At 39.0% G+C, this 14562-nt stretch overlaps 1 protein-coding gene across 4 annotated transcripts in view; it reads right to left on the minus strand.

Annotated features, from left to right (window-relative positions):
- The window catches only part of LOC149257136 (DUF21 domain-containing protein At2g14520-like), a 478430-nt gene that overhangs the window by 331743 nt on the left and 132125 nt on the right, over positions 1 to 14562 (minus strand). For all 4 annotated transcript variants that reach the window (XM_089413642.1, XM_089413638.1, XM_089413641.1 and 1 more), the window contains 2 exons: positions 8763 to 8902; positions 8568 to 8655 (listed from right to left, as the gene is read on the minus strand). In XM_089413642.1, the coding sequence (XP_089269768.1) occupies positions 8568 to 8655; positions 8763 to 8902 (228 nt within the window). The remainder of the gene's footprint in view (positions 1 to 8567; positions 8656 to 8762; positions 8903 to 14562) is intronic.

Below are 14562 nucleotides of genomic sequence, written 5' to 3' on the forward strand. Positions count from 1 at the left end.
GGCCTAGATTGCAGCAAGAGGTAATGAGTACGAAACAAAGAGTCAAGAATAGTACCAGAAGATCAGCACAGAGATTAGAGAGGCAGACGCAGAGCCTATCGGGCAGACGCAGAGGCAACAGGAATGCGCAGTCACTGGAGGGCCTGCGTGGGTGACGCAGAGAGGCCCAATGCTGACATAAAGAGGCAAGAGCTAACGTAGAGGGTCTGGGAGCTGCACAAATACCAGCAAGTCTGACGTTGAGTCTCAAAGAGGTGCTGGAGAATTTATCTCTATTGGGTAAGCCAATTTGGCACCCAGTTGTACTCAAGAATAGTTGATTAATAAAATCCTCCTCTACTGCACCTGTTTTCCCGCATTGGGTTTTTCCGGGGACAATTGTCCAAAATATTTGTGTTGATGTGTTTGATTATTGTGCATGTATTTGTTTCTGTATTATAGTGTGATATCTGCAGCTAAATTTATTTTAATGTTTACTGAAAAAGGGTTTTCGTAAATAACTTATTGGAAAATAAGTAGGTAAAATAAATCAGTTGTTGCATTGATAGAATTTTCACATGGTATCAGAGCAAGTAATCAGTGACAGGAGGAAAAATCAATTATGGGTCGAGACCATGATGCAGAGGCATCTATGTCAGGAGACTCGCACAGATTTTCAAAAAATTGCACAAGAGACAGTAATTTCGATTTCTCTATGTTGGCTTCCAGATTGGAAAACGAAGTTGCTTGTGTGACTAGCTCTGCATCATCAGAGGTATGGTATATAAACAGTGGAGCCTCCTAGCATATGACGGGAATCCGAGAATGTTTTTCAGATTATCAGGAGGAAAGGATGAATTTTCAGATCACCATGGGGAATAAGACAAAGTGTACTCCAGTAGGGAAGGGTGCCATAGTTTTTCAAGCAGAAACGGGAGAGCGATTCCGTGCTACCAATGTGTTGCATGTACCAAGACTGGGGATGAACTTAATTTCCGTATCGCAACTTCAAGGCAAGGGCTATGACATTTTCTTCATCAAGGAGAAAGTATACATCAAACACCCGAGCTGGAAAAAAAAATTGCAGATCAAGATCAGAAGTAACAAGTTGTACAGATTACAACTAGAATCACCAATGGCGCTGATAAGCAGTCATGGAGACAAGGATTTGAACGAACTATAGCACAGAAGAATGGACATTTGCACCATGGGGCTATGAGAATTCTCAAGAAAATTGTAACAGGAGTTCCGGATCTTAGTACAGAACGAGATGATGTATGCAGGGGATGTGCTTTGGGAAAGTAGGCTAAAGCAGCATTTCCTAGAAGTAAAAACAGGGCCAAGAGTGTACTAGGATTGATACACTCAGATATATGCAAACCTATGTCCACTAAAGCTCTTAGTGGTGCCGAATACTTCGTCACCTTCATTGATGACCACTCAAGGAAACTTGGATTTATTTTCTGAAAACCAAGGATGAGGTTTTCCGTCGATTCAAAGAGTTCAAGGCTCTGGTGGAGAATCTGACAGGGAATAAAATAAAAGTTTTGCACTCAGATAATGGTGGAGAGTATTTCGATAAGGATTTCACTGATTTTTGCGCTAAGGAGGGCTTCAGAAGGGAGTGGACAGCTCCTTACAATCCAGAGCAGAATGGAGTAGCAGAAAGAAAGAACAGGACCATCGTACAAGCAACTAGGGCCATGATGTATGATCAGGATATGCCAAAGTTCCTGTGGGCAGAAGCATGCAACACGGCAGTCTATGTTCAGAATAGAACTCCTCATCGTGCATTGGGCAATATTACTCCAGAGAAAGTCTTCACAGGGAAGACACCTGAAGTCAGTCATTTCTGGATATTTGGGAGCTTAGCATATTGCCGCATACCCGAGGCAAAGAGGAAGAAGATGGATCAAACTGCAAAGAAAGGATATCTAGTGGGATATAGCGAGGACGCTAAGGCATATAGAATCTATCTTCCAGGGAGCAGGAAGGTAGTAGTTCGACGAGATGTGAAGTTCATGAAGGACAGGGCCTTCAGAAAATCTCGAGAAATGCCTTCCGAGGAGCAGTGAAAAGACGAGTCATTGGTCAAACCACTTCAACCAACGGAAGTAAAGAATTCTTCCTCGGAGCAGGAAGAATCACAGGAGGAGGAGGAGCTAACAGAAGCACCTGCTACCAGAGGAAGAACGAGAAGGGAACTTCTCAGATTCTGCAAGATGTAGAGGATTTCATCGGTGCACTAGGAAACAATAAAAGCTAGCGAAAACAGTTAGATAGTATCAAGCATTAGTAGCTCAGGATGGGGAGCTTGCCAGTTTTCAGGACGCTGCTCAACATCAGGTTTGGTGGGATGCGATGGTAGAGGAATACAACTCCATAATGGTGAACGATGTCTGGGAGGTAGTGTCAAGGCCTCAAGACAGATTAGTGGTAGATTCGAGATGGATCTACAAGATTAAATACGCTACTGACGGCAGTGTGGAAAAATACAAAGTCAGGTTTGTGGCTAAGGGGTATGCTCAGAAGGAAGGAATTGACTATGAAGAGACCTTCGCCCTAGTACCTAGGTATACATCTATTAGAACCGTGATATCTCTTGCAACACAGATGGGATGGGAGATTCATCACATGGATTTCAAAATGGCATTCCTGAATGGGGTGATAGAAGAGGAGGTATACATTGAACAACCAAAAGGCTTTGAGACACATGAGAAGAAGTCCCATGTATGCAAATTGAAAAAAGCCTTGTATGGGCTGAAACAAGCACCTAGAGCATGGTATGGTCGAATTGATGGCTACTTGCAGAAGATGGGATTTTTCAAGAGTGAGAATGAGCCTCTAATCCTAGTATTATATGTGGATGATCTCTTCCTGACAGGAACATCCAGGCTCATCGGGGACTAAAGAAGAATCTAGCCACAGATTTGACATGAAGGATTTGGGACAAATGCATTATTTCCTAGGGTTGGAAGTTTGGTAGAAAAAGGGGGAGATCTTCCTTGGGCAAGGGAGATATGCTACAGAAATTGTGAAGAGATTCAAGATGCAGGATTGTAGACCCATGGCTACTCCAATGATCACCAACTGGAAGAAAATTGATGCATCAAAACACAAGGATGTTGATCCCACCTTATACAGGCAGCTCATAGGGTCCCTGATGTATCTAGTCAATACCAGGCCAGACATTTGTTACGCTGTCAACACCCTCAGTCAGTTCATGGTGGAACCAAAGAGGGTGCACTGGGCAGCAACCAAACATCTTCTCAAATATATACAGGGAACAATCGATTAAGGAATCTTGTACACCAAGAGTAAGGATATCAGATTAAGTGGATTTATTGATGCAGATTGGGCTGGAAGTTCAGTGGATCGAAAAATTACCTTTGAGTATCGTTTCAACATTGGATCAGGAATGACCTCCTGGTGTAGTAGGAAACAGAAATTTGTAGTTCTGAGCTCAGCTGAAGCAAAATATATGGCTGCAAGGACAGCTTCGTGTGAAGCCATATGGCTTATAAAACTGCTTGTGAACCTATTCAGAAGAAAGATGAAGGCGACTAGGATCATGTGTGATAATCAGAGTTGCATCAAGCTCTCTAAGAATCCAGTATTTCACGATCGATCAAAGCATATTGATATTCGGTGTCACTTTGTCAGAGACTGGGTCCAACGAGGAGCTGTACAGTTGAGCTACACTCCTACAAGAGAACAGGTGGCAAACATCCTTGCCAAGACCCTTGGAAGAACCAAGTTTGATTATTTCAGGGAGAAGATGGGGATGATAAAGAATCCATTTGAGTACCAAAAATGGGTATGATGTTGTAGTGCAGTAGCAGTTAGCAGTAGCACGATGCAGCATGATGAGAAGAGGTTGCAGTGTTGGGAAGAAGGACCAGCAACAGCACGGATGCAGAGGGAGTTGCAATGTTGGGAAGGACCAGCAGCAGCGCAGATGTAGAGGGAGTTGCAGTACAAATCTAGCAGTGGCAGTGATAGAGCCATGGGCAGCAGTACAGGATGCAGTAGTGCAGAGGATGTTGGGCGGGGAGACCTAGCATCAGCACAAGTACAGGTGTCGTATAATCGAAGTGATGCTCAGTGTAGAGTATTACTAGAGCACAATCCTCGCTAAGAGGGAGTGTTGATTTGAGGTAGCATCGATTGTGATCTAGCCATGAAAATTGGTGGAAATGCTAAAGCACATGAGATCTCCAAAACCCAGAAATCGTTTTTTTAAAATCCATCCGGATGAAGAGTTATTGAAATAATTATCTTTGTTGGGTAAGCCAGTTTGGCACCCAGTTGTACTAAAGAATCGCTGATTAATAAAATCCTCCTTGCACCGGTTTTCCTGCAATGGGTTTTTCCAGGGACAATTGTCCAAAATATCTGTGTTGATGTGTTTGATTCTTGTGCCTGTACTTGTTTCTGTATTATGGTGTGATATCTGTAGCAAAATTTATTTTAATGTTTACTAAAGGGTTTTCGTAAATAACTTGTTGAAAAATAAGTAGGTAAAATAAATTAGTGATTGCAGTGATAGAATTTTCACATGTGCCATGGTTAAAGGGACCGACTATGATGGAGTACATCATCCAGAGTGTATAGATGTGAGAAGGGAGCAATCGTGGATGTGTGAGTTACCTTAGCCTTTGTTTGTCCACCCCTCTACATGCCTTTTGTTTTTTCTTGATTCTTTTTTGTATTATTGCTTGTAGCTCAAGGAATGAGAGTTTGCTTTGTATGATGTATAGTAGTTCTTACCCCCTTTAGGATGAGGCAGCTCATCACCTATCAAGGGTTGGGACATGCAAGGGTTCCTTGTCTTCTATGAGGTAGGGAAACATTGGCCTAGGAACAGGGTGATGGCCATATGAAGGAGGTGGAGCTCATGCTTGGCTTTTGCCCATGTACTAATTTGTAAGTCTCGACTATCTTTTGCAATTTGATTTTTCTTTTGTTTTTCTTGTGTCCATCATATGCTCTTTTTGTTTCTTTGAGCTAGATCAACCTCCCAAGGTGCATTTCCAGGCCCTACTCAGGTATGAGGATGTGTAGGTGCCAAATCCTAGGGAACTAATGAGCAGTTGAACCCGAAGAAGGGAGGTGGAATAGGGGCTCATAATGTAAGTTAAAAAGTGGTATGGAATAGGAAGAGATGGGGCTATGCTATCTCAATCATGGTTTCCCAAGTAGTGCCCTCCTATACCCATTGGGCCATTAGGGGAGATCCCACTAGACTAGGATCAAAAATTAACACTCTATTTAAAGTAAGGGAACAAGATCATAGTTGAGACCCTTCTTTTTTCCAAGTTACTGTTACAGATCCATTTGGGCACATCACTCCCATCATCTAGATCAGTATTTTAGGGCTCATCAAACCCTAATTTCAGTTGCTACATGCCCTAAACAAGTCACCCTTTTGAATGCCTCCTTCCCAGACAGTTTCATGACATGAAGACATCCTGAAATGACCTCTAGAGGGACCAATGCAAGTAGGCCCATGTAAGGGTGTGCTGCAGAGCAGTTAAGTCCATGCCAGGGTGCTCTGCAGAGCACTTAGGCTTCCTTTCACCTGCGCTAGGCGAGTTTGAGCGAAATTCACATAGGGTTTGGGGAATATTCTTATCTTTTGGAGTCATCTAGAAGGTTCCCTCACTTATCAACTCCTATGAGCTCAAAAATGGATGAGGAATGAGTTAAGATGCATTCTATCCTCTCATCCCTTCTAAGTATGGAAGGCCATTCAATACCACCACTTATGACAAAACCTCCTTCATCTCCCTATAAATTGACCACTCATCTAAGTGATCAGGGGCTGGACTATGTTGAATTGTAAGGAGATAATGTTGCTATGAGAATTGGCTTTGAAGCAAGTATTGTAATGCTACAAGTTTGTCATGCTTTTGATGTGATGTGGATGGGATCCAAGCTGGAGGAATGACTTTGAATAAGACACAATGGTTGTAATTCCTTCTTCTATTCAAGAAAGTATTTGAACCTTTCTGCCATATGTTTGTATTGTCTTATGATGCTTATATGTGTGAAATGTATATGATTCCATTCACTTGTATTCAATAGATCTTTTGCTTTGATTGGTTCTTTGTCTTCTGTCTGTGTTTACAGGTACTTCTCAAGCTTGTTAAGTATGGGAATGAGTGACAGGATCGATACAAAATAGACAAGATGAAATCGGAATTACAAGTAAGTCTTCTCATCTTTTTTGTCTTATTCTACTGCTTATAGGAAAAGACTAAAATGCTTTAAACTATTGTTCTAAATATGGCTACTTATCTAGGGAATTAATATTTATCTGTAGATACCAAATTGTCCAAAACGGTTACCCCATAATCCAAGCCAAATTACCCAAATACAAACAAGCGGAAGCACCTGATTGCAAAATGAATAAAGTACCTTTTGATCAGAAGCCCACCTTCCAACATGTGCTCTTAGCAAATGGGCGAGGAGACATATGATTGATGCCAGTGGCAGAGATATGAATGGCACGTTACATCGGCTACAAGGTGTATCTCAATGGCTGCCGGCTGCCCGCTGGAAGAGATGAGTGGGATAAAAAATTCTCCTAGGGATCATGCACTTTCGTGGGTTAACAGGAACAATGAAGGAGATGATATCAACGTGGGAGGGGTTACCATTGATAATTTCAAAATATGCATGGTTTCTACATGTGCTTATGGTGGTTTTATGTAATAAGGAGCAAGCAATTATCCAGAAGGCATGCCCTCCAAAACAACAAACAATCAAGAAAGCATACCTGGTTTTATTGCATTATATAAAATTGTGTAGAGGATCCTTGCTGTTGCTGCTATGAAGGATTACTGTATCATTCGATAACCCTCAATTAAGAGAATGTGTTTTGTAAATCATGCATTAAGATTTCTGATAGGAAAACTCTTAACTTCCCAGTTTTTCAAAGGATACACCCTAGAAATCGACCATCTGTGCGCTTAGATTTGCACCAGTTCTTGGAGCAAACACTTTCAGTAGAATACACTGAAAGGAAAAAGTCAGTTGTGTCCAACAAAAATTACACCAATCACACAAGAAGGATTACACAAGGAGGTGAAATTGGTATTCCTATTGAGTTGCCCTTTGTCTAGCATTGGTCTTGGACTTTGGATCTCAAGTGCTGTATCAATAGGTAACAGGTGGTCAAAAATCATCACTGTTTAAGGTTGCCACCTTGACTAGTCTTCCTTGAGCATCTTCTCCTTGTATTTAGGGCAATAGTCTTGTTATCCACAAAATATTGATCATGGATAGTTAACCTTCTACTTTTACCTACTGATAGTTTTCACAACACTAATTCTAGTGGTTTTATCTATACTTATTTCAAAAGAAATGATAACCAAAGAGAACAAGATTCCTAACTTAGGATTTAAAGATGTTGGAAGTTTTCAAGAAGGCAAGGAAGAGTTCTGAAAGGCATCTTATTAGTTGGACCTCCAAGAATGGCAAAAATCTACTAGCCAAAGTGAAAAGAAGCTTGAAGAAACCTTTCTATTTTCCATATTAAGATGTTGAGTCTGGAAAAGTGCAGGATGACACTAAGGAGGTAAAGTTGATTACCATGCAGGTACCAAGAAAGGAGCTGCTGCAGTCTTGCTGGTCATATTAGCAATATATACAAACTTATGCTGTCATCTTGCAATTGCAATGCGTAATGAACATAAAATAAATGCAAGCTTATATACTCATTTGGATTTAATTTTTCAGAAATATTCTGGCTATTAACTGCTCTGTATATCACTTTCATGACATTTCAGTGAGCATTGTTTCCAGTTTTCATAAAGTATATGTCAGTTTTGTCACTCCCACATCACTAACATGATTTGCACTTTCTAGTCCCATTGACCAATCTTGTTCACTTCTGGACATTAATATAATTTATTTTTCTTTCTGAAGGTGGTCTTCTTAGGAATTCTTTCACTTAAGCCTCAGTCTTTGACTCTTTATTATTCAGTAAGTTCCAAATCAGTCCACCTACCATTCATTTTCTAATATTTCCTTTTATTTCTGATCTCTCAAGCAAATTTTCAGATACTTTTCAATCTGCATATCTATATGACGGCATTAAAGTTGTCCAATTATTCATATTGTAAATCATATTAAAGTCAGTTTTGACATTTTTCCATAAACTTGGATTAAAATTATGTTGTCCTTGGAGGGTATTATTATGCCATTTATTTTCCATTTCATAATGTTTGTAATTGACGTAGCCTCTGAAAAAACAAGAAAAAACAGTAGCACTTATTTGTTTAAGTCAGTAATTATCTTTGGTAGGCAGATAATGCTGTGCCAAAAGATTAAAAAACTACACAATATTTGCAAGTTGACAACACATTGGAACAATCACAGCAATATACCGAGTTTTTTAGTCTGGTCAAAGAAGGTTTCATCTCATGAGTGTATGAACAGTATTAAAATGACATTGCCAAAGCAATAAATGCAAAGATTTAATGTGACATGAATGGCTGACTTGATATACAATAATTTTATAAACCCCTATATAAAAACATCGGAAACATACTGAGGTCCCATAGGAAAGCTAAGAAATTTACCAAAACAAGGCCAATAATGTTTGTCGGATTTCCAGAATAAACAGGAACTCGGCTGTGCCCTTTCATCATTATTAAATTCATAGTGTGCCTGAAGATCAATGCTTCAGTTTTAGAAAGAAACATACACAATCATGTAATTGCACAAGAAATTTCGTCCATTGAAACGTAAAATCACATTACAATCATATAGCCTACATGTCAAGTTTTGCATTCACATCAACAGAGAAGGTACTGGAGATTGGTGTCATAGCATCTCTGGCAGTTTTTTGAGTCATTTCCAAAGCCCCTCCTATGATGGTAGTCTCATCATGTGTTAACTCTCCTCCTTTCCCAGCCTGTAAGTATCAATTAAACAGAGGACATAAGTAAATGCATCGTTTGTTCACATGTCATCACAATAAAATCCCAAAAGCACAATATATCTGATTACCATAGAAAGCTTATTCTGAATATACTATAGCAATAGGCATCTCATATGCCATAGAACTTGATAATAGTAATCAACAAAGAAAAGATTTTGACTTAGACTAGTTCTCTAATTTAATAGTCATTGAGCTTGAGAATTCTAGATCTAGATGAACAATAGGATGACTAAGAGTCATCCAGAGTGTGCAAACGAGATGGTTTACATAAAAATAGGTTAATATGCACATCAAATCACGAGAATTTGCATACAAACATTGAATAACACACCTACAATCAGCACCTCATGGCACATCACTAAGATGCATATATAATACCAATATAGTGATGATCCTTTGAATTTCAAAAAGATCAATCTATAACATCAAGGAACAGTTGTTATCAAAGAATATCTTTCATACCATCAATGGTCACACTATATAAAGGAAATAGCCACAAGCTAAGTCACCTGACACGGGGATACCGGATTCGACGGACATGGGGATTCGAGTGTTGGATATGGACACGTTGACCCCCCGGAACAGGACACGTTCGGATACGTTACATATTATTTTATTTTAATATATATATATATTAAAAATTTGATATTTCTTACACAAATTTTCATTCATGATACAAATTCATTGATTTCAAACATAGATCTTAATCTAGATGTAAGTTTTACAAAGTAACATTATGCATACAAATACAATTGTGACATAAATGATAAATCATAATACATATTCAATTCATCAATGATCCAATAGGAGAAAGACGAGATAGTAAGATAAAGATATTGTAGTTTTCTCATTAAGTTATCAAAATCAAAATGTGTTACATAGGTAGTGCAATGCCAATGGAAAATAGAAATAGCAAATACAAAACAACTACCAGTATACAAGCCTCAAGGCAGTAGGTAGCTCATGACTCATGAGTCATCAATCCTCATAGCCATCATCAAAATCAGCATCACTATACTCATCATCTTTGCATCTGTATCACCAAAGTCATCTTTGCATTTGCTGGTGTGGAGGATAACCCCTCTACAGTATCACCATCATCAAATGTAGCAGGCTCTAGCACTGGATCATTGAGATCCAAGTTGGCCAATGCCAACTCAACACTGTTGTCCAGACCCATATCATCAGGAAAGACATCCCACATCTTTTGTTTTTCGCTTGAACCACTCATGCCTCTGCCTGCAAATAAGACGAAGGGTTGGTGTGCACATACACCATTGTCTCTACCCTGGACTGCTCAAGCCTTCTCTTCTTGACAATATACGAATTCCCATATGTGCTCCAATTCCTCTCGCAAAAAGAGGATGAAGTCACCTGAGAGAGGAGCCTCATGGCTAACTGCTGTAGAGGAGGGCTTGTTGCCCCATGATTTGCTCACCGAGAATAGGACTTCTTAGCCCCCCTGTCTCTACTCAGATCATATCCAGCAAATCGACCAGTGCTAGTGGAAAACTCTGCAAAGGGATCCTCCACCTCATCAAGGGATGCTCTATCCTGAAAAACCCGCATGAATGCATCCTTGACCCCCATGATATTTCACCATCCATGTGAGGGTCTGTATTAAGTGGGTTTGTCCCCTTGAGATGTAAATTGTAAAAAGTCATCATGAAATGTGTCCTGAGGGTCGAAAAATGTTTTAAATCCCCTCATGAGTCCTAAGTCCTAGGTCCTAGCTGATGTTTCCGAAGGCTTAGTTCGATGATCCCTTTTAAAATGAATTAAAAAATTAAAAAATGAATAAAAATAATAAAATAATAAAATAAATAAAAATTAAAAAATGAAATAAATTAAAATAATAATAATAAATTAAAAAAATAATAAAGCCCTAACTAATAAAATAATAATATTTTAAGTGAATAAATCGACGGATGAGATCAAGAGATGTCTTGATCCTCATCAACGGTCGAGATCATTTCTACATGGATCACTCGAACTAGCCGTTGGGATCATTTCTTTTAAATAGGGTGCTAGAGGTCATTTCAGATCATTCGGATATGTGAGTCTGATACTGAAGAAGCTCTGTAAATCTGTTTCTGGTTAATAAAAGAAGACTTTGGGGTCCATATCTTGCTGGTGTTACTCTCTTAAAATGCTGTGAGATTGTTTCATTTTCTGCATATGTTATTTTCAGCCGTTATAATAGCTTTTTGTAGAGTATTGTGAGCATAGGTATCTTGTTCACTTGCTGGGGTTTGGGTGCTGTTAGGGTTTCTGAAGTAATGGCAGGTATCTCCATTACTTCCTGAGATCTAGCAGCATTTTTGCCCTCTTTATTGACAGTTGTTTTGAGCTGTGCAGAAAACATCATTGAAGGGAATTTTGTGGGCGTTCGGGGAAGTTCTCGGCTGAACCAGCCAACTCCCGCAAGCATTTTGTGTTGAGCCCAGTTGGATTTGATCCTGGGTTTATCATTCAGTTTATTTTTTAATTTGCACAAGAGATTTTCTGAAGTTCTTCACAGTGACAATCTAAAATTTCTGTTTCTTTAAAATATTTCCGTGCTTATTGCCGAATCTGGCTGTTAAGGGGCCAAATCTGTACATTAATCAGTTGTTTCAGGGTTTCAAATTTTGCTTTGTGCAGATTTTTCATTAGGGTTTTGTTTTTGTGTACAGGGTTTTCAACTTTGGTTCCTTGGGTGATCTTGTCCATCTCAGCAAATGCCTGAAGCCATAAATCAAGCCACCATCCTCGCCAGTCCATCGAAGTACATCCGTGAATAAGAAAAGCGAGTTTTCTTTTGAGCCTAGCGTGAAGGAGTTTTCAGTAAAGCGTGTGTCGGCTTTTTGCGGGAGTAAATAGCGTATGATCACAAGCTTCAAAATACCCATGCGTTTCAGCACTGTCGTGATTGAAACTGCAAGAATCTGAAGATCAGTGGCATCGTGCGTTTACAAACACGCCGAGAAATCACCTCCCAGCCTCCGTCTGCGTTTCAAACTGTTCACACGGGGTTTCACGAGTTTTGGCGTAATCTGCCATATTTACCGTCGGCTCAGCTTCTCCACGCATCTGAAGCTCCTCCTATCGAAACCGCATATGAACCTGCAAAAAACACGCAAACCCTCAGGTAAATCGATTTCGTTTTGGGTTTATGGCTGCGTTTTAGGGACGGCATCAATTCAGACGCACACACAGATCCACGCACCTGCAATACGAAAGGCAGTAGCAGGCCATCAAAACAGGTATAAACGCGTCGGCAGCCAGGTAATGTGAGTGGTAATGCGTTTGATCAGCATTTGTCTGCGTTTTTTGTTGACGGATAGGGTTTCCATTACAATATTCGTGCCCAAATTTTGAATGCGTTAGCAACAGCACCGTCGTCATAGTCTTAGGCTTTGTTCGATTTGATAGTGTGAGCGCTTTATATTTTTTTAGGCATAGTTCTTTTTCAAAGCGTTTTCCCTTTTTTTTTATGTTATAAGGAGTAACGTAGTCTGATTGTGATTAAATTAGTTTAGATTTAGATTTAAAATTTTTTATAGTTTTGTTTTATATAGTTTTTTTTTTAATTTTAGATTTTAGTTTAAATTAACGTAGATTTTAATTTGATTTTAATTTAATGTTTTGGATTTAGGCTTTGATTTATGTTTAGAATAGATTTTAAGTTTAGAATTTTATAATTTTTAGATTTTTTAACATTTTCATTTTTATAATATGAAAAATCAAAAATAAATAAAAAATATAAAAAAAATCAAAAAGTTTTATTTAAATTATTTTAGGCTTAGTTTTTTTTTTTAATATAGTTAGATTTTAGATTTTTAGTTTTTGTATATATTAAATCATGTTTAGTTATAGTTTATTGTTAGTTTGTAATTATTTTATATTTTAATTTTCTTTAGATTTGTTTTAATTAGCTTTTAATTTGTTTGATTTAGGTTTTCATTTAAATGTTTTAGTTCAGAATTATCTTTAGATTAAAAAAAAAAAAAAAAAAAATTGGAAAATTATTTTGCTAGATTCAGTTGCTTTCACGTTATATCTTTTATGCTGAGATCTAAAATTTTCAAGTCGAGATGCGAAATTGATATCTGGTTAATGATTTATGATTCGTGGTGGTAAAGCATTCATTTTTTTTGAAAATTCTCAATTGCTGGATATCGTTTTGGTCATTCTAAGAGCATTGTGATTTAGCTGATGATAGATGATTGTTGTTCATGGTCCATTTTTTTATATCATTTAACAAGTAATCGTTTTAACCACAATCTCTTAAGGCACTGGTCTACTAAATTAATCAAATCCATCGAGTGCTTTTTTATATCGTATCTCGTGTCTCCCAACCAACTGGTCGACAGTTGGTCTCATCATCTCACAGGGACTACCCCCCTTAGCCGCGGGAGACAGGCTTAAACGGAGGGATCGGGGATCAGAGTGACAGCCCCCGGTCTGAGGGTTGTCGTGTCAATCCGCGCGACAACAGGGGGGATAGGCTCTAGTGCCTCCTTCCTTTTCCTATTGTGTCATATTTGTAAATCCTTCAATCCTATCCCAAGTTGTTCTTAAGGGGGGATGTTAGGATATTCCGACACATAGGAAATAGTTAAGTACAACTTGGTCTAGTATAGAGTTAGGTATAGAGTTAGGTAAAGTGTGTTTCTTTACCTTGTACATTTTGTAACTTACAATCCAACGATCACGATATGTAGTGATCCGACGGTTCATTCTCTCCTCAGTATTACCGACACTTGATCCGTGGCTTGACACCCGATTGGTCCATGATTTCTATTTAAAGCGCATGGAGGGTCATTTGTAGGGTAATCCGTCTATGAGAGAAGCTTATGTAAATTTTCATTCTTTTATTAATAAATTGCCTGAAGTGGCCGCATTGGCTCAAGCCGTGGACTGTTTCCCTCTTTGAGGGTTTTAACCACGTCAAAATTACTGGTGTATTGATCTGCGATCTGGTTGTGAGCGGTGTCCTTTGGTGTTCTGTCTGAGGAACTTACCCTGTAAATTCCTACACTCAATGCTACGGACTTCTGTTTCCTGCTCATCCAGAATATCACGGTAGATCCAAGGCTAAAGCAACATCCAGATGTACTCTTTTTGTCGATAACATTTCCTGCCCAGTCAGCGCAAGTGTATCCATGAAGTTGAACATCTCCGGCAGAATATTTGAGACCAAGTGTGATCAACCCATGCAAATATCTCAATACGTGTTTGGCAGCGATCCAATGTGCATGGAGGGGCTCGGTCATGAATTGACTCAATGTGTTTATTGCAGATAATATGAATGGACATGCGTTCACAAGGAACATCAGAGCCCCAATCAGTTGTCTATACTCGGATGGATTTTCCAAATCGGGTCCTACAGCTTCTCCACATAACTTCTTGAAGTTCATTTCCATAGATGTACCCATGGATTTGCATTCAATCATTCCAAATCTTTCCAACAACTTCACAACATATTTTCCTTGTGAAAGGAAAATCTCATGAGGCCTTTGCCACACCTCAAGGCCTAGAAAGTAGTGCATGAGACCAATGTCCTCCATCTCGAAGTCAGAGACTAGCTCCCTCTTACACGTGATCATCAAAGGCTCACTACCTGTCAAGAATAGATCGTCAACATATAA

Source organism: Pinus tabuliformis, chromosome 6 (assembly GCF_031772625.1).
Source record: "Pinus tabuliformis cultivar Carrire ecotype Pingquan chromosome 6, CPIR1, whole genome shotgun sequence".
NCBI classification, from domain to species: domain Eukaryota; kingdom Viridiplantae; phylum Streptophyta; class Pinopsida; order Pinales; family Pinaceae; genus Pinus; species Pinus tabuliformis.